At 60.0% G+C, this 25,350-nt stretch overlaps 1 protein-coding gene across 3 annotated transcripts in view; it reads right to left on the bottom strand.

Annotated features, from left to right (window-relative positions):
* Positions 1-25,350, bottom strand: part of Prr5 (proline rich 5) — a 37,605-nt gene that overhangs the window by 4,243 nt on the left and 8,012 nt on the right. The window contains exons 2-7 of one of the 3 annotated variants that reach the window (XM_023702525.1): positions 15,069-15,188; positions 9,477-9,557; positions 4,036-4,084; positions 3,496-3,553; positions 375-466; positions 17-157 (exon numbers count right to left, since the gene is read on the bottom strand). In XM_023702525.1, the coding sequence (XP_023558293.1) occupies positions 17-157; positions 375-466; positions 3,496-3,553; positions 4,036-4,084; positions 9,477-9,557; positions 15,069-15,178 (531 nt within the window). In that variant the 5' untranslated portion in view covers positions 15,179-15,188. Of the gene's footprint in view, positions 1-16; positions 158-374; positions 467-3,495; positions 3,554-4,035; positions 4,085-4,225; positions 4,327-9,476; positions 9,558-15,068; positions 15,455-25,350 lie in introns of those variants that run through there. The other 2 variants (XM_004642394.2, XM_023702526.1) reach the window with 2 other exon arrangements.

Raw genomic sequence — 25,350 nt, 5'->3', positions numbered from 1 at the left:
CAGCAGCACACCCCACCTGCAGCACCAGCAGCATCTGGACGACGGCGGGTGGCACTCGGGCGTGGGCGCGGGCCAGCGCATCCTCCAGTTTCACGCTCAGGGTGATGGCGTTTCGGAAGTGCAGCAGGGCCAGCTGGCGCACGGACGGCTCCTTGCCCTGGGGACAGAGTGCACTGAGCCGGACACAGCTTCCTCCTGCCTGCCCAGGGCTGCAACCCTCAGGCCCCTGCCCCAGCCCTCCCCCGATGGCGCATCCCTAGTGAGGGGCCCCCAGACGGCAGGACAGCACAGCCCTGCTGGGCCTGGCCCAGCTGCCTCCCTCCCGGGCGAGACCATCACTACTGCCCTGCCCGCCCGCCTGCCCGCCCGCACACCTGCACAGGGTAGAAGATGGCCTGCAGCATGGGCAGCACGTCACTGAAGAAGAAATCCCAGGTCTCTGCCAGCGAGTCCAGCAGCTTCTGTCCTGTGGGGGAGGGGCATTATCTCATGCCCGGACCCTTTCCACACACCCAGGATCCTGCACTGAGCCCACGGGTGCCTGCCAAAGCTGCTGTCTACCCCGCGCAGCAGCTCCCTGGCCCGAGCCTGTCACGCAGCTGTCCTGCACCTCAGCACTCCCGGCTGTGAGATGGAATGGTGACAGGGCCACCTCCCAGGACCAGGGGACCAAGGACACTAAGCCATGAGGTGTTCAGCTCAGGGCCTGGCATTGGGCAACACTAGCAGCAGTTCCCCTGTCACGGCCATGCCTGTGCTGTCTCTGGTGCCACAAAGGGGCTGGAGCCCTGCCCAGGGTTGCCAGACCCAAGCCTTTATAGGATACCTGTAAATGCCCACAGGGGCACCAGGGGCCCAACTGATCCCCAACAACTTCAGACCCATCAGGCAACAGAAGGGATGCAGTGATGTGGAGACCAGCTCTAGGGTCAACAGCCTGGGCTGTGGTTCCAGGCCTCCTCCCCTGAAGGCCAGGCCATATGGCCTGCCTGCCAGGGATGGGTCTGGGGGAGCCAAAAAAGCTCCCCAACTGCAGCACCCCACCTAAGGCAGGAGGCTTCCCAGAGGTGCTTGTCCAGGCCAGACGCAGGAGCGGCTTCCCAGAGGGACTGTGGGGGGGTGTCTCGACTGCAAACCCCCAAGGCAGGTAGTGGAAAGGGTGTGTGTGGACAACTTGTGGGCACCTTGCTCGGCCCTACAGCAACTGAACTCCCCAAGCTGGCTCTGTGCGATGCCAGGAAAAGCAACCTTCTGCATGTGTCCCCAGGGGCTCTGGGCAAGGCAGGGAGTGTGCCTGAGCACCACCAGCTGCCTTCCTGATTCTGTGGGCATGTAGAGGCCGGATGGAAGCCTAGGCCTGCCCTCCTGCTTTCCCAGGGCCCTGTCCTCCCCCCATCCTTCCAAGCCCTGTCCAGCTGGCCCTGGGAGGTAGCCCAGCCTCCATGTGTGGCCTGCACCTGACTCAGGGTGAGGTGACCACAGGGGCCCCGCAGAGGGTGCTCATGGCCCTGGGGGACCTGCCTGCACAGAGCCCCCTCAGGGCCACCAACCCGTAGGAAGAAAGGGTGCTCAGTGTCCGCTGGCCGTGGGGAGGCCCTGGACACATGCCAGGCCACACTCTGCTGAGCAGGCCATTCCCCAGCCCACGGGCGGAAACTGCCGGAAGCAGCTGTTGAGCGCAGGCTGGGTCCTGTCTGAGTGACCTGGGCTGTACAGCCTGTTGGGGGGCCCTAGGGACGGGAATGACCACAGAAACCATAAATGGAGCCCAAAGAGTGCAGCCATGGGCCATCAGGCAGTGGCTTAGCCACACAGCCCATGGGGCAAAGGACCACAGGCTGCTTGCTAGATGCCATCAGCCTCCCCTCCCTAGGGGTGGCCCCCCACCTCCAACATGGCCACGGGACTATGGGTGGAGCCTGATGGGGTGGCTTGAGGCCTAGGCCACAGGTGGGTGGGTGTCCACCTGCAGAGATCACACAGGATCAGGAACCACTGCCTCCACGCAGCCCCCCAGGTGGAAGCAGCCCCTCCCTCCCTAGGCCACTGTTCATCTGCCACTCACCCCACTAGCCCATCTCCAGGTCCCCAGGTGCCACCAGGGCCCCATATGCAGTGAGCACCCTGCACAGGGACAGTGTCCCACCCCGTGGTACAGCAAGAGGGACCCCAGGTAGAGAGGACCTCACAGCCCCTCCCAGGGCCTGGGGTGCTTAACCCAGGCTGCCTGGGATCCCCCTCGTCCCTGCCACCTGCTTGGGAGGATGTGGCACCTGGCTCAGCGCTCCACCAAGCTGCACAAAGGACAGCCTCTGAGGACCCCATGCCTGGGGCCGAGTAGTGGGCACAAGCACCCTGGGAATGTGCTGAGTCGAGAGGGTGTGGGGTGGCTCCTCCCCAGGTGCCAGGGCTCAGGGCCACCCCAAGGCTGACCTGACCACTCCGCCCTGTGGCTGTGTTCTCCTGGCCTTTCTCATGCGCCAGTCTCCACTGGCACTGCCTGCTGTGTGCACTGGGCGCAGAGGCACACACGACCGCTGCTGAGCTCCCCCGGGGCTTAGGCCCTCCGAGCTGGGCTCCAATCCCGGCTCCAGGGTCCCAGTGGGGGCTTGAGGGGGAGCCCAGGTGAGGGCTGGGGCGCCTGGTGCCCTTCCCTCCGACCCTGGGCATCCCATGCGCAGCAGTGTAAACACCTGGTGCCTGGTGCAGGATGGGCACACATGGCCAGGCGCCCGGCGCGTGTTCACTAAGCCCCAGAGGAGCCTGGAGCCAACGCGGGCAAGTGCAGCAGGAGCACAAAGGACGCAGGCAGGCTGGCAGCGCACCCTGGGCTGCGAACGGCTTCTGTCACAGACGATTTCAGGCAGCCAAGCCACAGGGCCACAGGCTCAGCAAAGGCCAGGCGGCGTGGCCTGGAGAGGACAGAGCGGTGTCGGGCCTGCCTTTGCCTGTGCCTGCAGCGGCGCAGTGGACAAACTGCCCACCTCCACTGCGCTGTCTCCATCTGGGAACAAAGACTGGAAGGCCACAGCAGCCTCCCTGCCCCACCCTTTAGGACTGTCAGGGTGACCTTGTTTCTTGGGTTTTTTTGGGGGGGGGGGCAGAACTGGGGACTGAACTCAGGCCCTTGCACTTGCCAGGGAAGCGCTTATTCCACTGAGCCATCTCCCCAGGCTCCCATGGTGACCTTGTTTCTAACCCAGCACTCTGCAAGGCCCTACACCCTCAACCTGTCCCCTCCTATCCCAACACCGTGCTGTGGCTTCTCTTGCCATGGTCAGGAATCCTGGGGTCAGGGGGTCCGTGCTGCAATGACGGGAGCAGGACCTTCCTGGCTCCCAAATATGGGGTGGACTCTCCACAGGCCTGTCTGTGAGGCCTCACTTGGCTGCCACTGCCCTTCCAACCCTCCTGACAGGGCTCCGGAACCCTGGGTCTGCGGCCACGTTCACGGCACCCTCGGCACGGTGCCGAGTGCCCACGGGGACCACTCACCCTCATAGAAGCGGATCTTGTCCCGAAGGATCACCATGCCTTTTGTCAGCAGCTGGTTCTGGAAGCAGAGGTGAGGTATTTTGTCTCTGCCCCGCAGGAGCTCCAATGTCCACACCCCACTGCCAACTGCAAAGCCTGGACTTGCGCCAAGCTGGACGGCTCTCAGGTTGTCACGAGAGGGGAGGTGGCCACAGGGGCATCCTGAGAAACAGGCATACTCCTGGAGAAGCAGACCCTGAAGAAAGCGGGGGCTGCAGCGCTGACTGGCCTGTCACCCAGGCGCATGGTGGGCACGTAAGCTAGAGGCCTCAGCGATGCACACAGGGACACCAAAGTGTCTTCCGGGAACCACAGAAGGGAACGGTGTCTGCTGTGGAGGGGAATGTGGTGGTGTCATGTGCTGCAATGTGGATGCTTTAAAACACAACGCCCAGGGGAGAAGGCCACACACAAAAGGCCATGCAGTACTGGGACAGAAGCCTCATGCAAGGTGACACCAGGAGTAGTCACCCTGGCTCTCTGGCTAGCCAGGACACCCACCTGCAGGTACTCGGTGAAGAAGGACCCCAGCTCTGTCTTCAGCAGCTGCCTGCGTGGGAGGGGAGACGACAGTGAGTGCGCTAGGCAGCGGGGCCCCACCTGCTCGGCCTGGTTGTGTAGGACGGCGGCACATTCCACGCCACCCGCAGGCCACTGGCACCTGCCGGCCACCCCCAACTTTGATTTTTACTTTGCTATTTCCATTCGGGGAACTGTCTAGCCAGTCCTGAGCTACAGACTGTTCTCACTCTGCATGGTTTTGATGTGCACCAATTTCAGGGAAAGGGGTTTGAGTAACACCAGCTGCCCAACTCTACACAGTTCAAGTTTCAGTTCCCATAGCGCTAAGGACTTAAAAATAAGGGCTCCAGCGCTGGCTTCCAGGCCACCAATCACAACACAGCTAACAGATGTGCATCAAGGCTCGTAACCAATCACGGTACGTCTTTCAGAGCTGCTCTATGATTGGTCAAAAGTATGTGTCATTCAGTTCTGCACACCACAAAGTGTGCGGCCCTGTGGTTGTCCCCTCCCAACTCAGCCCGGTTCTCCCGGCAGGTGCCAGGACCCTCACATTAGCTGACTGCTGGACAAAACTACCTCACACAACACCCAACCTTGATGAAAAGCTCTTGTCACTAATACAGTATCGAATCTGAAAACAACGCCTGCTCGGGCGTGCAAGCACCGCTGGAAGGCTGAAGAATTTTAAGGTGACCGCCAGGGGCCACCTCATAAATGAAAAGTGATAATGTATTCCCGCGCCCTCAGGGAAGCTGAGGCTGGAGGGACGCCAAGTTAAAGCCCAGCCTGGGCGACTCAGCGAGCTCTAGTCTCAAAGAAAGGAAGGGCAAAGCAATAATCCTCTGAACAGCTGGTGGTGTTCAAGTGAGTCTTAGTCATGTTTTTTTTTTTTTTTTTTTTTTTTTTAATTTTTTTTTTTTTTTACATTTATTTATTGTGTGTACGTGTGTGTGTGTATGTGGCCAGCTCAGTCCACCAGGGGGCGCGTCTGGCTGGCATGTGGTGCTGGGGGATTGAACCGCGGTCCCTGTGCTTTGCTTAGCTTAGCTTGTTCCAAGTAGGTGCTTTAGACCACTGAGCCATCTCTCCAGCCCACTTAGTCATGTTTTTAAACGAAGAAAACACGTACGCATGTTCTTTGCTGAGCCAAGGTCCCACTACCTAGTGTGAGCTGGTCCTCAACGCATAGTGACCTCCTGCCGCAGCTGCAGCCTCCCAACTGCTGCAACCGCAGCTGTGCCCCACCACACCTGGCTATTCCTTTTTGTTTTGTATCAGGAATCGAACTCGGGACGGCATGCTTGCCAGACAGGCATTGTGCTCCTGAGCTACATACCCAGTCCCCCTGGCTACTCCTCACGTTTTAAATACAATGTCCCAAACAAATGTTCATATTACTACCTTTCTCATTTCTCTACACATTTACAGTGAACAGAATGACAGCTTTTAATATTCTGACACATTCTTAAGAATCGTGGGACCGCTGTAACTTCCCCCTGGATTACCAACCCTGCTCTGCACAGTTGCAATGGGCAGGATCACTTTTAGGTCGTGCTGAGCAAAGACAATTTTGAGGGAAAAGCAACTCAAGGAAGAAAAAGCCCCCAAAGCTCAATTTCTGTAGGAATCCCACCCTTCCTGCCACGCCCTGGGCCCCCAGAGGTGACACAGTTAACTCTTCTTACCCCCATGAGCTCTGTCAATCTTGGACTAAGGGAGGGGTGGGAGGGGTGGTGGCAGTAAACTGAGCTAGCCCGGGACACCTGGAGTGAGTGGCCTGCCCCGCCAACCCCAGGGGCCCCGAGGCCTGGGGGAAGCCCAGAGATGTCAGGGGGCTGGGCCGGGTGGCCAGTGTCAGCCACTGTGATGGGGCGGCGCCTACCTCTGATCACCCAGTCATCACGGGAGCTGGAGTCCAAGGTTGGGTCGCTAGAACAGTGGATTAGATACAGCCAGCCAAGGGGCTGGCCAAATAGCTCGGGGGATTAAAGTGCTTGCAAACAGGCACAGGCGCGGTGTGATCCTCTGGTCTGCCCCCAGCGCATGCTGAGATGGCAACTGAGACTGGGCGTGGTGGTGCAGGCCTGTAATCCCAGCTCTTGGGAGGCTGTAAACAGGCGGATCACTACAAGTCCAATCTAGTAGTGAGACCCTGAACACCCTGTAGACCCTTGCCTAAAAAACACTCAGCCAGCCACAGTGGTGGCACAGACTTGTCAGCCCAGCCCTCGGGAGGCTGAGGAAGGAGGATCACTTTGAGTCTGAGGCCAGTCTAGGCTACACCAAGAGTTCAAAGCCAGCCTAACTACATAGTAAGGCACGTCTCAAAAATAAAACAAAACGCCAACCAAAGAAACAATCCAAGCATGGCAGGGTATAGCTACTGCCTCACCTACACAGGAGGCTGAGGCAGGATTGTTTGAGCCCTGGAATTTGGGGACAGCTTGGGCAACACGGGAGACCCTGTCTCAAAAAAAGCACCAAGACCTCTTTGACACCTTTCCTAGGTTCTCAGGAGGGGCCTGCCCAGCCTGTGGGGGTATATGAAATTCATAGATTAAAATAGCAATGGTGAACCTATTAGAGCTTTCAGGGGTAGAACAGCCCGCTGAGGTTTGCACCACCAGGTCAAACCAATCTACCCCATGCCATGTGAGCCAAGCCACCCACAGACTCCTGGACAGCAAGGTGCTGGGCCACGGGGCAGCTCTGTGCACACTGGGAGTGAAAGAAGGGCAGGGAGAAGGGGGTGTGGGCAGCTCAGCAGCAAAGCACAACAGGGAGTCCGGGGGGACGGTGGCCCTGGACGGTGGGGGGCACTGTTCTCCGAGTGGCGGGGACAGGTGGTCAGCAAAGTCATGAGCAAAGCCAGCAGCTGGAGGACCCAGCCCCGCCTCTCCCTGTCCAAGGCCGCTTCTCCCCATCCAAGGCTGCCGGCCGTACCCCATGCAGGGGACCGAGGCTGCCCTGGCTGCACAAGGACACGGAGCACGAAGCAGCTGTACCACATGGCATAAGGCAGGCGCCTGCAGTGGATGCCACCAGGGCACCCAGGGCTCCGGCTCCAAGAAGGGGGTCATAGCCCTCAGGGACAATGGCCAAAAGACCCACTGAGAAAAGGCAAGGTCCCCAGCAGGCACCTGCTGCCCCTCAGACTGATCTGCCCCCTGAGAGTTTTCTCCAGGCTGGGCTTGAACTTGTGAGCTTCTTGCCTCAGCCTCCTGGAGTGCTGGGGGTTCGGGATGCGACACCATGCCTAGCGCCGACTGTAACAACTATCATATAAAGTGTAAAGAAGGGGACCAGGAAAGATGCCAGATAGCAGAGCACCCCAAAACCCAGCCCTGTGCCTCACAGGGCACCCCAGAGGGCGACATGCTCGGGTCAGCACGGGGGAGCTCCAGGCCTGGGGAACAGGCTGCCTTACATCCAGGCAACCTAAGCTCTGCACAGGCAGGAGGCACATTTCTCCCAAGACGCGCAGTGACCACACACACCATGGAGCCGACCTGTGCACAGTCACCAGGTGTTCGCACACCCACTATCATTGCTAAACTCAAAACCAGGCAATGCCAGGTGGCGGCAAGGGTGTGGGTGCCCAGCACACTAAGGGGGTCAGCCACAATGCGAAAGGCTGGCGGTTCCCCAAAACACCACGGGGAACCCAGCAGCCTCAGGCCTCACACCAGGAAGCCTGAGGTGACACATTCAGGCCAAACTCTGCCTACCACATGGCCACGGCCACGAGGTACAAGGAGGCCGAGGGTCCCCGACAGAGCAGCAGAGCAATGCTACAAACAGAAATGGGCACAGCAGAGCCTGAGAGCTTGAATGAGAGAAGCCAGGCACAAAAGTCACCCGGTGCCTGAGCCCAGTGAGTGACGGGGACAGTGGGAGGCAGCGAGCTAAAAACCGCTGAACCATAGAGGCAAAGGGTGAACTCCACGGCGCTAGAACTCAGTTAAGTTTACATCCAGCCAGGCGCCGCGCAACAACGGTAGCTGCTGACACCACAGTGGTCTCTAAGGGTGGCCTGCGTTTACTGTCACCACAGTTTTTGTCGGGCACACGGGTTTCACTGTGCCATGGTGGCTCATGGCCAGTCCTGGGCAGTGACACTGTGCACAGCCCACACCCATAGGTGCATGCCAGGCACCTCTGTGATGGGTGCACGTGGGGAGGTGGCTGTGGCCAAGTGACGCAGGTCTCGAACATGTTCCTGCTGCAGAGTGCGCTCCGGTAGATGCAAACACACACACACCCCGGACAGGCACAGGACGTCAGCCGGCTCTGCCTCTGGCCTGTTTGCCCGGGCGGAGGATGGCCCCAGGCACTTCCCGGTGCCACGCCCAGCTCCTGCTCCAGGGAGGAATGTGGCCCAGGGCGGGGCGGCCAGCCAAATGCAGGCACTCAGGGCCAGGGACAGATGAGGGGCTGGCTGGGTGAGCAGCCCCCAAGCTGTTAACTTGGGAACTTGGCAGCATTTCCTTTTTTTTCCTGCTTTTTTGGGGAGGAAGGGGTACATCGAACCTGGGGCCTCTGCACTGAGCTACATCCCGAGCCTTTGTGTTTGTATATTCTAACACAGGGTCTCCCTAAACCACGCGGTTGGTGCTTGTGAACCTTCTGCCTCAGCCTCCCAGTGCTGGGGTTACAGGTGGCACCTCCACACCTGGCTGCTACGGCAGCAGACTCTTCAGTGCTAAAAACCCACCTCCCTCAGCAGGAGCACACTAAGAAAAGAGTGCACAGGTCCCCCTCTGTGGGTGGCCCAGCTGTGGAGAGAAAGCACACCAGGACAGGTCAGGCTGAGGGAAGGCACCATACCCCTTCTCTGAGACTCTGGCAAGCCCCTGCCTCTCTGGGCCTCAGTTTTCCCTAGGCAAAGGTCAACGAAATGGGCATGGGTTGTCCACAGGTAAAATCACCCAACTCCCATTCCACTTACGCTTTCATCCCACCCTCAACAAGGAGGTTCTTTGCCTCTTTCTCCTGATAGGCTGCTTTGTTTGGTTTTGGTTTTCCTGAGAGAGTGTCTCACTGTGCAGTCCAGGCTGGCCTTGAACTCAAGGCCATCGCATGCCTCAGCCTCCCCAGTGCTGGGATTACACTTTTGACAGGAGGGTGGGCAGGCGGGCCAGGCTGAAGGCGAACACCTCCTGTACCAGCTCTGTGACTCTGGGCTCCAGCCTCCCCAGCCAAAAATGATGAGGGGAGCTGTGGCCACGCGGGTCACCACCTGTCCCTCCTGCCAGCTTTGCAACCCCAGTTTCCCAATAGTCATAGGAAATGAGGGGCCTCTGTGACTGAGGGTGCCTTTCCCAGATGAATGCCCCAGATGTCACGCCCACTTCCCCTGGCAGGGAGGCCAGGCCTAAGCACTGGCTGGGGGCTGGGGGTCCAGGACCGGCACTTACCGCACACCCTCGTTGAGGCTGAAGAGCTCCTGGTCCGGCAGCCCCTTGCGCTGGAAGACGGCAATCACCCCGTTGTGGATGCTGCAGGCAGGGAGAGAGAGGTGTCCACACCTGAGGCCCGGGCCCCCCAGCACCAGCAGCCTCCTCCCAAGACTCTGCAGTCCTGCAACCCCAGCCCTGGCCAGCCCAAGCAAAGGTCTGGTCTGGAGGATCCTGGTCACCTCTCGAGGCCTTCCAGGCCCCCTGCTCACACTCTGGTCAAAGCTTGGTGGGTTCTTCCTCCTCACAGGGCCAGAATTCTGGTGACTCTCCACTGGCCTCTCCTACCCAACATACCCACGTCCTACTGACTTCAACCTTGTTTTGTTTTTGAGACTGAATCTCGCTGTGTAGCTCTTTTAACTCACTATGTAGTCCAGGCTGGCCTTGAACTGGTGGCAGTCCTCCTGCCTTGGCCTCCAGGTGCTGCAGTCAGAGGTGGGTGCCGCATGCTGACCTCTGCAACCCTGCCTTCCTGTCTCTCCACCTCCACGGCCACCCTGAAGTCAGGGCCCAGGAGCACACACAGTGCCCCTCTGTAGGTGTTAGAACCCTCACCGGCCTGGTGGTCACACAGCGCGGTGGCTGAGGCAGGCGGACTGCCTCCTCTTTCCCTGACTGGCACAGGCTGGCAGGATGACAGCTGGGCTCGGGGCAGCGGCTGCAGCACTACCAGCTGGGCTGGGGCATGCAGTCTGAGGCCCTGAGGGGACCCAGCCCAGGAGAGCTGCTCCCCACTGCAGTCTATAACAGGCCACTGATTTGTGGGCATCTGAGGGCCACTGCAAAGGCAGCTGTCCCACAGCAGCTGCCACCCTGCCAGGCCGAGGGCCAGGCCTCAAGGCGGGCCCTGGGGAGGGAAGAGAAGACAGAGATGCCCGTGCAGAAGCTACTTGAGCCTCTGCGGGAGCCAAGTTCTAGGGGAGCTGCCTTCCACAGTCCCCTCTGGAAGGGTCCCAACCAACACCAGTCCCTAACCAGAGTAGCCCCCACCTGTCCATGAACCCAACCCCCACATCTGTGTGGAGCTGCTCTGGCCGGGGCTTCCAAGGGAGGATGTGAACTGTGGCTTACTGTGGACCCCAGCCTGTCTACCCCCACTGCCCACCCACCGGCTCTGGGAGCCCCAGCTTCCCCTAGCTGCCCATCTCCCCAGGCCTCATGAAACCTGCAGGTCATAGGCTGTGTGACGGGGAGGGGTGTAACACCACACCCACCCCGTCCTGCTGCTAACCACCAGCCTGTGGTGGGGACTCAGCTCCCAGGAGAACACAGAAAGCTCAAAGAGGCCCCGGGTTTGCCCAGTCACAAGTCTGCTGCTCAGCAGAGCCAGCGTGGGGTAGGGGCCCCAGGCCACAGTGTCCCCCAGGCCCTGGGTGCTCCATGCTCTTTCCAAAGTCCATGCTGGACTTGTGCAGCAAAGGCAGGGCGGAGAGGCCTGGGCCTCATGTGATTTGTCACCAGGGGAGAAGTGAAACCCTGCAAACAGAGCCCAGCAGGCGGCCAGGCCGCTGGCTGGGAGAGTACACCTGAGTCCCCGAAGGGCATGGTGGGGGCCGCTGGGGCCCCTGCTGAAGCCCCCAATTGGTGAGGCTCTCTGGGGTGTCACTGGCTCACACAGAAAGCTGGCGGAGTGAGGGGATGTGGGAGAGATGGAGCCCATCTTCCTGGGCCCCTGCCCCACTGCAGACCAGGATTCTGTGGCCTCAGAGGACCCAGAAGTGACAGTCTCTGCCTGGGACCCCTCCTTTCAGGACACCAGGTCATTTTCCTTTTGGTTTGGTGCAGGGTTTCACTCCAAGACCCCGAGTGTGCTAAGACGAGCTCTGCCGTGAGCCAACATGTCCGTGTCAGAACCCACGAGAAGAGGTGGGCGGCCGTGAAGGACCTGGCAGGGACTCAGAGGCCCTCCTGGCAGCAGGCACCTGAGCCCACTGCGGCCAGCGCGCAGGGATAGCGTGGTTAGTAGTCGTGTCCTTCCCGGCTGCTGCCATCCAGGCTTGCCTTCCTTGAAGAGGCTGGACCCTGGCTGGCAGGGAGCCTGTGCGCGGGGCAGAGGCCTGCATCCAGCCCCAAGTGCGCTTCATCTGGCTAAGATGGAGGCGTCAGCGGGGCCCAGGCCCTGTCCCTGCCTTTGCCAGCTTCTCGAGGTGCCTGTGCCCCTGGCTCCTGGTGCATCCTCACCCCCTGGGGCCCACAGGAGGCACCTTCGGGTCTCTGGTGCCCCATCACACCTCCATCCCGAAGGGACGCTACGGTGCACTTGTTCACTCAGGCAGACCTGTGATCACACGGGGCCTCCCAGACAGGGCAGCAAGGCCTCCACCGCTGGGGCCCCTAACTGGACATTTGTAGCCCTTTTTCAGGTGTAACCTGTACTCCACCCCATGTGTCCCAACACCAGACTGAAGAGGGGACCCGGAACCCAGCCAGACTGAAGAGGGGACTCGGAACCCAGCCAGAGCAGCAGGCAGGGGTTCTGGGGATCAACAGACCCCACGGCCTGGCTGGGCTCTGCCAACCAGGGCCCCAGCCTGGGGGTTTGGCCCGTTCTCTGGCCCCTTAAGACCCTGCAGGCCAGGGTTGGCCTGAACCTGGGCAGTGCTTGCCCCTCTCGGGCCTCGGTGGGCTCTTTAGCAAAATGGGAGCAACAAGCTCATCTCGAGGGTTTCGGGGATGCAGGCTAAGGAGGCAGCATGAACCCCAGAGGAAGCCAGCCAGTCGTGGAGGTGGGCAGAAGGGACAGCAACAGGCCCGCCTGGGCCCACTGCTAGGGATCTTGGGGCATTTTCTGAGGGTGGTCGGAGCCCCCTGGGTAGGGGCAGGTATGGCTGGGAGGCAGAGGCCAGCCCAGGTCACAAGGCTGCCTGGTCCCCTCCACCACGCAATCCTCATGTCCAGTGCCTAGATGCCCTGCTCCTCCTCCTCGTCTTGCAGGGGATACCGAGGGCTCCTCCAGCCCCAGGACAGACATGGTCCCTCAGCTCAAGTGTATGACCTTTCTGGGGCCAGGAACCTCCAGTGAATACAGGGTCAGAACCAGCTGGGAATGAACTGGGGTTGCCAGGGGGACAGGGACCCCTTCTAGCCCTGAAGAGGTGGTGGGTAGACCCTATCTATGCTGGTGGGTGGTAGGTGTGCCCTCGGGAGCCTCGTGTCCTCTTGTCACCCTGGGAGCGCCCTAAGGCACACACCTCAGTGCCAGGCCTGGCCCTGGCTGGGAAGAGGGCCAAACCCACCGGGCTAAGCGCAGCAGGCACATAGGAAACGACTGGGGTGGCTTTGGTTTACAGTCTGCGGGAGGCCCCGCTGGCAGCTGGCCTAGCACCCACCCCTGAGCACGCTTCCTGCAGCCCCGTGCTCCCGGGGGCAGAAGGCAGCGCCACGGCAGCAGTGCCGCTAGGTGCCCACTGGGACCTGCAATTACTCCTCTGCCAGCCTGTCTCTGGTTTACTTCCTGGCTCCCCCACCCCAGTCCTGTTGTCTGCTGAACCCACACCCTGGGCCCAGTGGTGCCAGCACGGAGGGTGGATGGAGGGATGAATAAATGCCTGGCCAAGCGCCTCGTTCCGTACACAACTGTGCAAGCTACATACTTTCAACCCATATCCAGAGGAGACAGAGGTGTGGGGAACTTGTGGGTGTACCTAGGGTCACAAGGCACATACAAGGATATCCCCCAGATATTCATCAGGCCTGATTGGGAAAGAAGTGTGGGCAGAGGTGATGGATGGCTAAGGATCTGGCGTTTTTACAGGAGGACAGAGACGTGGGCAGAGAAAGCCTGGGGAGGAAGGGGACAGGCTGGGGAGAGGCTGCCATAAGCCAAGGACACCAGGAACCCCTCCCTAGCTCCCGGCCTCCAGCCAGGGAGCAGGGCCTGGCCGTGCTGGAGAGGACACTGTGGTTTTAAGTCACCCCTTGGTGGCCATGTGCTCTCTCAGCCCCAGGGAATGAATACAGTCACACAGATGGGGGCTGAGGATCATCAGGCCATGGGTCACAGCTGTTCCTGACCCTGCGCAGGTCTTCTGGGGGAGAGGGCAGATAGGCAGGGACCCAACTGTTCCCCTAAGGACAGAGACAGCACAGAGTAGTCAGGGTTCAAGCCCTACCATCCACCAGGCTGCTACAGGCCAAGGGGTGTGGACAGGGCCGTAGGTGCCCTAAGGAGGATGCTGGTTAATGGGGTTCAGGAGATAAGGGGCCTTGGGGTGCTGGAAGGGAGGGGCTTGTATTTCTGTCTGGCTCAGAGTTCCCTCCCTGCAGGGCTTCCCTGGGCTGGGGCAGGCAGTGGTGGGGTCATGTAGGTTGGGCGAGGGGATGCTGAAGGCTCAGTCAGTATGTCCCCTCTCCCGAGACCCCAAGAGGAGGCCAGCCCACACTGCAGGGAGCTCAGGGAGTTGCCCTTGTGAAGGCTGGGGAACCCACTGAGGTTCTCCCAGGTGCCACACCTTTGGTCACACTCCCACAGTGGTCCTCCAAGGAATCTGGGCTGAACTGCATCACAGAGCGCCTATCACACTCGGGCACCTCGCTGAGGCTTACATTACGCATTTCCACATTTAACCTGCACCACAGCCCCTGAGGGCCAGCAGACACAATGCTTCACTGTTCGGACCAGAGATGTTAGCTGACTAACACACAACAGGAGAGGGGCAGAGGTGGGATCTGGGCTGAGCCTGGCCGGTCCACTAGAGCACAGCGAAGGACAAGCGGCAGAGGCCTCTATCTCCCCAGAACTTCAGGAGGAAAAAGTCCAGACGCTGAGGTGGTCTCAGACCAGAGACACTCCACCAAGGTCCACTCCCTCACTGCTCCGCCCCTTCCGCTGTCTGGGATTTTCGAGCACAGAAGATAAGCAAGCATGACCCTGTGCAGCCCGTCCCTGAGCGTCTACTGGGGCCCACCAGGAAGCTGGGAAGGAGTGAATAAACAGAAGAGACACGTGTCCAAGCGGCAGCCGGGATGCCAGTGGCCCAGACCACAGCCGGAGGAGCATCTGGTGCCTGTGGGGGTGGGGACAGCACCCGCAGACCCCGATCAATCCCTCTGTCCCCTTTGGTGGAGCTGAAAGTCCCCTGAGCTGAGAGTACTGTTAATCCTGAGAAGTAAGCCTTCTTCTTAAGGCCTCCCCGGTCAGGGCTGGGGGAGGGTCTCCCCATGTCCCCGGGTCCCAAACGGCCAGGGCAGGAGGTCTTCCGAGGACCAACCGGCCCTCCCGCGCCCAGTGGCCGCCTGGAGGGCCAGGTTTCCTTCAAGGAAATCAGCGCCCCCCACCAGGGAGCCTCCACGCGGGCACAGGAAGTGCGCTCCCAGCTGGGGCCCAGGGCGCGTCCGCTCATCTGCGAAATGGGAGACACTTCCTGCCATACCTGGGTTCCCCAGGGCGCGGGGCGTGGGGATCGGCGCGGGGCCCCCTCACCGGGTGCTCGGTCCCAGCTCCGGAACGCGGGGCGCAGAACTTCTCCAGCCGCCGGGGGGGGGTCCCCGCGCAGCGCTTCGCTCGCTCCCCGAGCCCCCCCCCCGCCACCGCCCCAGGGCGCCCCTCACCTGTTCCAGGTGGCGTTGGCGCAAGCCCGGCGCTGCTGCGAGCCCCGCTCGTCCGCGGCGGCGGCGGCCGGCTCTCTTTTGCCCAAGTCACTGAGGCTGGGCGAACTCATGAACTTCAACCTGCGGAGAGTCCTCATGGTGACCCCGGTGGCCGACCAGCACCCACGCACGCTGCACCCCGCCACGCCGCGCCGCGACGGGCTGCGACGCGCGCTCTACGGGGAAACTTGGGCGAGAACAGGAAGCCCAGCTGCCCCTCGGGGTCCCGCCCCGGGCCTGCGCCTCCGCCCCAGGCCGCGCGCCTGCCGCCCCGCCGGGTTAATCATTGCTGAGCAGGACAGCGTGGAGCGCGCGCCGCATCGGCCCGGCGCAAACGCAGGCGGGGGCGGGGCCGCTCTGGGGGCGGGGCCTACAGGGAGGCGGCCTGGGCGGGGTCCACATCGGGCGGGGGGCGTCGAGGGCCCGGCAGGGGTGGGGCTCGGAAGGGGCGGGGCTCGGCGGGGGCGTGGTTGTGGGTCTGGGCGGGGCTACGGGCGGGGGCGGGGCTCGCCTCCAGGCACCCAAGGCTGCCTCGCAGAGGTCAGTCTAGCCTTTGGGGCCACCGTCGGCCCCTTCTCTTCGTTGGGCCAAACGTGTCCAGAGGAAGCCGACAGGTGGGGTGCATGGCCCAGCCCCTTGTTCATCCCGTGCTCCACCCTGAGGTCACACCTGCACCCACACCATGGGTGACCAGGAGGAGCCAGAGAGAGACCTCATCAAGGCCCCACGCAGTTCACCTGGAAAAGGCTGTGCCCACCAAGGTCCCCTGCGGCCCCTTCACTTGGGCGCACACGCCTGTGAGGTTCTAGCGAAGGCTTCCGGCAGAGGCCTTCAGACAGAGGTGGGGCATGGGGGTCTCTGGCCGGGGCAGCCCCCACCCGTGTGTGGACGGCGGTTGAAGAAGGGGCCCAGCCTGCCACTGCTGCCCTGGGCTGGACAGGCCGGGGGCTCCGCAGCGGGAGGGCAGGGCCTGTGCTTTCTGGGCTGCTGGACAGCATTAGAGGTTCCTCACAGAGCCTCCCTCCCTGAGAAAGATTGCTCCCGGCTGAGGAAACTGAGGCTCACAGAATGAGATGACCTGGCCCAGTGACCTTCGATCCTCCCGGAGCCCTGTCCACCCCAGCTTCTGGGATGCCTACAACGCCCTCCTGCCCACTCTGGAGGACCGGGGCCAGGAATGGCCCAGGCCTATAACCCTTAGGAGGCTGAGGCCGGAGGTCTGCCACACACTTGAGGCCAGCCTGGGCTACGCAGAGTTCAAAGTCAGCCTGAACTACATACATCGTGAGAGCTCATCTCACAAAACCAAAAACCAACAAACAAAATCCGGGTTTACTCAGTGAGTTCTTGGCTAAGCTGAACTACACATTGAGACCCTGTGTCCAAAAAGAAAAAGCAGGCCAGGGAGATGGCTCAGTAGAATAGTGCTTCCCTGGCAAGTGCAAGGGCCCGAGTTCAATCCCCGGTTCTGCCAAAAAAAAGAAAAAAACGAATGCTCGCTCGGTGCGGTGGGGTGCACGCCTGAAATTCCAGCACTTGGGAGGCTGAGGCAGGGCTGCCAGGAGTTAGAGAACAGCCTGAACTACAGAGACCCTGACTGGAAAACCAAACCCAGACAAAACAAACTAGGGCTGTGTCCTCAGGCAGTAATTTCGCAAGACCTATGGGTCCCTCTTCTTTGTCCCTCGATGGCACCTGGGTCAACCTTGGTGACCTCTCCCCGCCTTCGGCCTCCTGATTCTGCCTGCTTCCCGCAGCCCTCCAGCTGCTGGCTTCTCTGGCCTAGGCCACTGACCCTTCCTGGCCAGTCAGGTGGCCTCACAAGCCCTCCCCTCGTGGTGGCCAGAGCTGCCCTGGTGCCCGTGCTCCCACTGGCCCAATCCTTGAAGGGTTCTTGTCTCCATCGCTTCCCCTGATGCTAGGATGGAATTCCTGACACACCCGCGACGTGAGGGAGGAGAGGTTTATTTTGGTTCACATTTTAGTCCACAGCTGGCGGGCTCCAAAGCGGGCCGGCAGAGCAGAGCGGCTCACCGCACGCACGCACGCACGCAGTGTGCACAGGAAATAAACAGTGGAGGGAGGAGCCAGGCGGAGCGGCGTAACCTTAGAGGCCACACGCACAGAGACCGCCGCAAGTCAGCTACAAGCCCCCGAATCCGATTCCTGGGGACCTTTAGACATAAACCACAACACTCTGCGCACGGCCCCTGGAAGACTCATGAGCATCGCTTTATACAAAATGCATTTAGTCCATCTCTAAGAGTTGCCAAAGTCCTAATAGTTTGGCATTCTAAAACATCCAGGTCCAAAGTCTACTTTGAGGTTTAAGACAAATTCTTAGCTGGGAGCCCCTGTAGAAATTCAAAAGTTAAACATGGCCAACAATCGATTGCCCAGGGTAAACATTCCCTTTTCAAAAGGGAAGAACAGCAACAAATGGGTACAAAGAAGACCAAAAGCCAGCAGGGCAAATGTTAGATCTTGTATGCCCGTGTCCTGTACAGGAAGCAAGTTGGGACAAGATGTGAATTCCCAAGAACTCTGGTGGCCCTGCCCCTACTGCACTGCTGGTGGATGTGGCCTTCGTAGCCCCTCTCTTGGGCTGGCTTTGCTCAGTCCCCCGGCTTTCCTCAGTCAGTCCATATTCCTGACTTTGCCAACTTCCTGCGCTCTCCACTGCACATCTGGTTGAATGCACGGCCCTCAGCGGTGCACTGCCCGGCCTCGTGGGCCTTCTGAAATCTGGGTGGAAGCCTGCAGCCCCCACAACTCTTGTATTCTTTATGCCCATAAAAGTACCATGTGGATGACGCCAAGGTCCGCCACCAGCTGCAGCAGGAGCCAGGCCTCCTCGAGTCAGGACTGCAGAGGCCCCTGAGTGCCTAGCTGACTGAGCACTGTGAGCTGAATTCCACAGGTGGCCCCTCCAGAGCGAGGTGCCCCCTCCTGGGGCTCTCTACTCATATAAAAGTCTTTTACCACAGATGCTCCCAGCCTGGGAGGGATGCGGTCTCGCAGGTTGTCGGCCGCATTTAAGCCGTTTTTCTATTGTTCTGTTGTAAAGTGGTTGCTTTTTACTGCTAATCTTTTCAGCAACCAAGCTGTTCTTTGCTTCAACTGATCAGTCCCTTCCTTTCTGGAGAAAAGGAAAACTTTTCAAATGGACTTTTTCCTTCTGATTTTTAGGATAAGCCTGAAAAAACCAAACAAACAAACAAACAAAAAGCAGCAAACCATACCCATGCTACAGCATGAACGTTGGACTGCTTTGAAATGTCCTCCTTCAGACTAATAAGGCTTCCACACTTAACCTCATTCTCCCACAAAGTCTCAGGACATGAACAAAATGTGGACAAATTTTACACGGGAGCATAACATGCATGGCCTGGAGTCCAGTTGCCAACGGATTCCTTCCAGTGCAGACCTCCTGAGTCTGGTCTTTCCTGTCTGTCTGTCTGTCTGTCTGTCTCTTTTTCAGCATTCTGGTCTTCTGAGTTCGGGCCAGAATCTCCTGTCCAGCATGGCTCGCCGCATTCTGGGGCTGCTCCTCCAGACCTTCTCAGATTCCTTCTGAGCAGCAAGGCTTGCACACCCCACCGTCGGGCAGGTACTGCTAGAGCAGCGGCCCCGCTTGTCTGGCGCTAAGCTTCTGTCTTAGCTGCCTCCCTCACTTTTGGGACACAACCCGGACACCCCCTGACCCACAACTCAGGCCTTGGATCCAGGGCAGGGTGGCATGGAAGAGGGGCATGGTGGAGGAGTGCTGCTTACGGCACGGTGGACAGGAGGCACAGATGGGAAGGAGGGGCTGGGAAGCAAGGGACGCTCGCAGGCCACATCCACAGTGACTGCCTCTTCCGGCCAGCCCGGGCCTCCTAACAGCAAGCCAGCTACGAGCTCTGGGATCCAGTCATCTCCCAAAGACGCCAGTCATGACCCCAGGAGGCTCTAGGGGACATCGGGATGGGAGTGCTGACAGGCCTTCAGGACGTGCCTGCCTTCTCTGACCCCCGAATGTCCTCTCCCACTTTTCTCTCTTCCTCTCCCCTAGGTGCAGGTGGCCTTCTTGCTGTCTGATGGCCTTCCCACTCTCTGCCATAGCCAGGAGGGCAGGGACCGCAGTGTGTCTAGGGCTCCCTCCCGCAGGCATAGCACACGGTAGGTGCTTGTTTGGTATTTGATTAAATGGCTGCAAACTTGTTTCTCTCTCAGGAGAGAAAGGGTTATATGAGCCCACGTTAGTGACAGTGCTGTGTACACTGCTCACAGCTCCGCTGCGACACTGAGTCATGTTGCTGTCCCTGATGTAAGGGCAGCAGATGGAGGTGGCGGAGGCCGGGTGACCCTGTGAGAAATCGGAGGGGAAAAGGCCAGCCCAGTGGGGACCTAAGGGAGGGACAGAGAGGATGGGGGCCAGGGGTCCTCATGCGAAGGCGCTGGAGCTGTGGGAAGATGTGGGAGGTAGGACTAGCTGAGGGGTTGAAGGACCACTCCAGCCTGCATTAAGGGACTAGCCTGTCACCCCCAGCTGTGTAGAATCTGTCCATGCCACCAGCCTAGTGCCAGGTATGTGGTGGAGATGCAGACACAAGGGTGCTGACCCTCTTGGGTCAGGGGCAGGTAGAAAGGCACGGCTCCCAGGGCTGGAGATCTGAGGCAGAGGCGAGGAGGCGACAGCTGTCCCAGCTCCCCAGGGCAGCAGGTGGGGAGTCAGAAGCCCCATTCAGCCCCTCCATGTGTTCATCCCATGGTGGCTTCCAGTGCCTGAGAGAGAAATCCCTAAGCCCCACTGCAGGCAGTCTAGGTCTGAAGACGGAGAGGCTGGCAGAGCCCCTGGCCTGGCTCTCAGAAGCACCAGGGAACAGACGATGGCCTCTGGGAACAGATGGCCTCTGGGCCAGCGCCCTGAGCTGCTCATGAGCCTGAGGCACCCTCTGGACCCTGCTGCCCACTGATGCCTCCAGGGCCTGAGCACGGCCAGGTGCTGCCTCACAGGATGGTGCAGTGGCCCTGGGCGGGGCTCTCTGGGAAGAGACTGCCCCTCGGGAAGGATGTGAGGGCCAAGGGGCAGCACTCACACCCCTAAAGTCAGAGAGGGGCCCCCACTGCAGACCTGTGTCTTCTCTCCTGGGGCATGCATAGCTCACACAGGGTCTGAGTCATCAAGGGTGACCCGCATCATTAGGCAAGTCCTGGCTGGGAGGCCCTGTCACTTGGTCAGGCAGCTGGGTAGGTCAAGGCATAGTACTCCACTGCCCTGCAAGCTGCCCAGGAGTCTCTGCCAGGAGAGAGAGGCTGACCCCTCAGTCCATGTGCTCCCCCCAAGCTTTGGGTCCCTGGGGCTCCCCAGCCCTGGGTTTCCTGGGACAGTGTGGACCCTCGGGCAGCTGCAGCACCAGGACTTTGCTACAGGAAACCCGGTCCCCCAGTAGCCACAAGAATAAGGACGTTGGGAGCTGTTAGCCCCAGAGCTGACCTGACACCTGGGATGAGAAGGGCCAGTGAGAGACCTTCGGACCTCCAGTCCCAGGGGACAGGTCTGCCATTGCCATGTCACCAACTCCTCTCTGCAGGCCGATCAGAGGGGGACATGGCCTCCTATGAAGGGGCCAACTCCTGAGGGGTCTTGCCTGTGCTAGGGGTGCAGGGGTAGTACCAAAAGCCACCACCTCGTCCGGGCCCCACGGGGCTGCTGAGTTGAGGGTGACAGGGTCCATTTTATGGAGAAACTGAGGCACCTGCCAGAAGTCAGAGTCACCAAGTGGAGGAACTGAGATGAGCCGCAAATTCCTGGCCCTGACCTTGCCCGGCCCTGCGCTTGATTCCTCCTGGCGCAGCAGGCCGCCCCCTGGTGGCAGAAACTAGTGCTGCCCCCAAAGTTTGCCCTGACCCTCAGCGTGGGACGCAGCGCCTCCGCCAGAACAGACAGTCGGGGCAATTCACAGGGACTCGGAGGGACGGGTCAAGGGAGGCAGGGAGCCATGCAGCTGGCGTCCGGGGCGGGAGCGGCGGGCACTGCAGACACGGGGTCCTGCACACGCGGGTCTCGTGGGGGCTCCAGGGCCACGCCCTCCAGGTCCCCCCGGAAAGCTTCCCTGCGGTAGCCTCTGAGCCAGGATCAACTATGATCCTGCGTCACAGGTGGGGAAACTGAGGCCGGGTGGGATCAGGCGCATGCTGGAGGCATTGGCTGGAAGGCGGCAGCACGGGGACTTGTACTGCTCGGGATGAGCAGAGGCTCCCTCCAGAGCGGCTTAGGAGCATCCGGCCACACTCAGGGGCACATACGTCTTCAGGCGCTGTCCTAGGGACTGGGGCGGAAGGACGGGGTCTCTGCAGCCCCTGAGTCTTTCCAGCTGCGCCCTGGCACAAACGCGGGCTCCTCTAGGTGGGGGGTCCCCCGTCCTCACCCTCACCTCCTCAACCCTCACCTCCTCCTGCCTCTGGCTCTGGCTCCGGATCCTGGGGAGAGTGAGTTTGTCGGGTCAGCAAAGTCCTCTCCCGCACTGGCTCCTAAACGCCAACTCAGTAGACTGTCTCCATGCCTCAGTTTACCTTCTGTGACCCAGGGCTCGAATACTCACTTCCCAAAGACTCTTCCCCCCACAAGACTCTTCAGGGAAGATATTTTAATTTATTTTACTTTAATAGTTATTTAGCCTTGCCCTGAGCTACAAACCCCAGCCCTTTATTGTTTATTTTGACAGAAGGTCTCACTAAATTCCCCAGGCTGGCCTTGAACTTGAGATTCTCCTGCCTCAGCCTCTCAAAGTGCTATAATTACAGGTGAGAGCCACCACGCCTGGCAGGCCTGGTGACCTTTCTACCAACAGGTGTCTGGAGTACAGCAACGTCCCTGGCAGAGCTGGGGTGCAGGGGGCAGAGGGAGTCCAAGTTTGGGAATCCCGGGTGCAGAGTTGCCCCAGCTCCACACTGGCCCTGGGGTTCCCTCTCTGTGATCCCTCCTGGCCATGACTGCACCTCCCCCGCCTGGGGACGGGGGTGACACAGGGCCTGCCTGCACCAGAGGACTTCATGGGCCGCGGCATGATGCCCTCATCCTGGGCTCTGGAGCCAGGGTTAGTGAGGCCCCGGGTCACATGGCCTGGGCAGAACACTGCCCTCCAGGACTACCCAGCCCTCAGGAGGACGCGGGTCTCTTCAGGGACACAGGGCAGGGTGGCCGCATCCTCTCTGACCCACATCGTGGGCAGAGCCCATGCTGGCGGAGCTGAGCCACTCACCCGGGTCTTTGCCCCCTCACTGTCACCCCTAGCACCAAAGGCACAGGGTGGAGCAGAGCAGATGGGAGCAGAGCAGACGGGCCGCTGGAGTCCCGGCTGCTCGGACCACTTGACACTGCGGGAACAGCGGGGTCCCCAAAAGAGCATGCTGAAGTCCAACCCTGGTGCCTGCGAATGTGACCTGGCCTGGTGTCTCTGCAATGGCACCAGGCTGAGATGATGTCACATTGGGGTAGGGGGCCCTAATTCCATGACCAGTGCCCTTATAAGACAGCCACGCCAGCCAGGAGTGGTGGTGCACACCTGCCATCCCAGGACTTGGGAGGCTGAGGCAGGAGGATGATGGTTGAGTCTGAGGCCAGCTCGGGCTACGTAGTGAGCTCAAGGGTGGTCTGAACTTCACTGAGAGACCCTATCTCCGAACAGAACAAACAGAACAAACCAAAACAAACAAAAAAGAGCCATACAGCTGCAGAGATCTGAGGGAAGGCAGGTCACAAGCTGAGTACTGTCACAGAGTGCCAGCAGCCACTAGGAGCCAGGGGCAGGAGGGTCCCTGCCTGGGACACATCTACCTTAGATAGGAGAAACCGGTTCTGTCAGAGGTCACCAGCCTGGAACAGCTGGGACACATGGGCAGCACTGTCCCCAGGAAACCTGTGTCCACCCAGACTCAGAATAGTGGGAACCCCTTGTGCCTCTGCTGCCTCCAGCACAAAACCCCTGCAACTGTGGGCACCTCGGAAGGGCACGGCCACCTGTCAGGGGCATCATGACCCCAAGCCAAACATATCGTGCCCATACCCGCTGCCCCAGGTGTCTGTGCCAGTCCTGGAGGCGCCTGGGTTGCTCTGCAGTGTGCACACAGAGCCCAAGGCCACCAGAGAGGCACGCAGTTGGACTGGACTTCTGGGATGACTTTCTGTCCGAGGCCCCGGGCAGCCCCGCATGAGGGGCTGGTAACAGAAGAATCTGTGGAAGGCTAAGGGCCACCCCAAACCCTGCAGGGTCACAGGCTGCTGAGAGAGGCCAGGGCTGAGCCTGGGGAATCACTGTCCCTCATGTCCCCTAGGATGGGATGTAGACGTAGATCTTCCTGCCTTCCCAATGAAGCCTGGCGCTGTGGCCGAGGCTGTCTTGTCCCTGGTGACCACAGGTCTCCCCGGGCTGCCGCTTTCCATGCAGCAGTTATGGGCTAAGGACCCCTCAGCCTTGCGGGTCAGGGCTCCTGGGTGCTGCTGGACTCACCTTCCCCGGGCTGGCTTGGCCCCTGCCTGCTCCAGGCTGAGCACCTGGACTCACCTGCAGGACATCCCGGGGTCCAACTCTCTCTATGATCCCCAGCCTCTGCTCCTTCCACCTCTGCTTCCTCTGCCCTGGATCCCCAGGGACTTGGGCACTTAGACTTTGCCTGCACCCACACCCTGGTCTCCCAGCCCTAGCCCTGATCCTAGACCTAACCCTGACTCCAGCCCTTACCCTAAACCTAGCCCTGACCCTAACCTTACCCCAGCCCTGACCCTAGCCTTAGCCCTAGCCCTGACCCTAACTCTAACTCTTGCCCTGACCCTAACCCTAACCCTAATGAGCGGCTGGCCAGGCTGTGAGAATGTCCACAGCAACGGTGCCCCTCAGCACCAGCCTCGGGCCAGCGAGCCTGACAGAGGAAGTCCTCCATGCTTTACTATCACGTGAAAGGTGACTTGTGGGCACAGTGGTACACGCCTGTGGTCTCAGCTACCTGGGAGGCTGAGGCAGGAGGAGGCCAGTCTGGGCAACATAGTGAGTGCAGGCTGGTCTGAACTACACAGTGATAACGTGTCTAAATAACAGCAACAAAACATCAAACAAAAAGACTGGGGCTGAGACCCAATGGCTCAATCCCTAGCACTGAAAAAACAAACAAACAAACAAACAAACAAACAAAACCACAATAGACTTGAAACAGACCTGCTCTTTCCTTTTTTTTTTTTTTTTTGCAGAACCGGGGATTGAACTCAGGCCCTTGTGCTTGCCAGGGAAGCTCTTATTCTACTGAGCCATCTCCCCGGCCCTAGCTCTTTCCATCACTGAACTCCCAGGACAGGGGTGATCTCCACGCAGGCTACCGTAAGCTCCACCATGCCAATCCACAGAGGGTGACAACAGCACCCTCATCAGGACCCCAGAAGCACCACAGGGTGCATGTGGGGGCAGCGCTCTTGGTGGGCATGCTGGTTTCCCAACCCCAGCCCGATGGTACCAGGCCAGGCTCTGGACAGTGCAGATAAGAAAGAAGGTGAGCTAGGAGAGGGCAGGAGGCTGTCTTCCTGCCCACGTGGGGCCTAGAAATGCCACCACAAGATTCCCACAGGTCCTCCTCACAAAACTGAGCTTGTCAGAAAGTGAGGAATGTGCCTGGCGTGGTGGTGCATGCCTGAAATCCCAGCCTCTGGAGGCTGAGGCAGGAGGATCTCTGGGAGTTTAAGGTCAACCTGGGCTACACAGCCAGACCCTGTCTCAAACAAAACAAAACAAAACAAGCAAACAAACATTCCCTCCCCCAAAAAAAGATCAGAAGGAAATTCCCAAGAACTTCAGCCAAGAGACTATGGCAAGGAGACCATAATTAATCTGCGTATAATGGAATTAAAGGCATAAATCAAGCCGAGGGGAGCTTCTGGCAGGGCTGCCCCCAGGAAAGGGGACAGGAGTGGGAAGCCAGGTGTTGGCACAAGCCGGTGCACCCTCAGGCTGAGAAAGGAGGAGCAAAGAAGACAGGCTGGAGGGGAGCGGAGGAGAATCGCGACGGTAACGCAGGTCGTTGGGCCACCTCACGCTTTTCATCGGGTCCCTCGCCCTGCCCCGCGAGCTGGGCAGACGCTTTGGTCTGTTGTTCAGGAAAGAGTCTCCTGTAGCCCAGGGTGGCAGCAATCTCTTGGGGATCTTCCTGCCTCAGCACCCTGGCGCAGACCTCACAGGATCACACCCCTGGCCGCCGGAATGTGCCCTCACAG

This window comes from Octodon degus, unplaced genomic scaffold (genome assembly GCF_000260255.1).
Source record: "Octodon degus isolate 3935 unplaced genomic scaffold, OctDeg1.0 scaffold00153, whole genome shotgun sequence".
Classification (NCBI taxonomy): domain Eukaryota; kingdom Metazoa; phylum Chordata; class Mammalia; order Rodentia; family Octodontidae; genus Octodon; species Octodon degus.
Note: the sequence above shows the minus strand (reverse complement) of the source record. Positions and strands in the feature narration are given on the sequence as shown.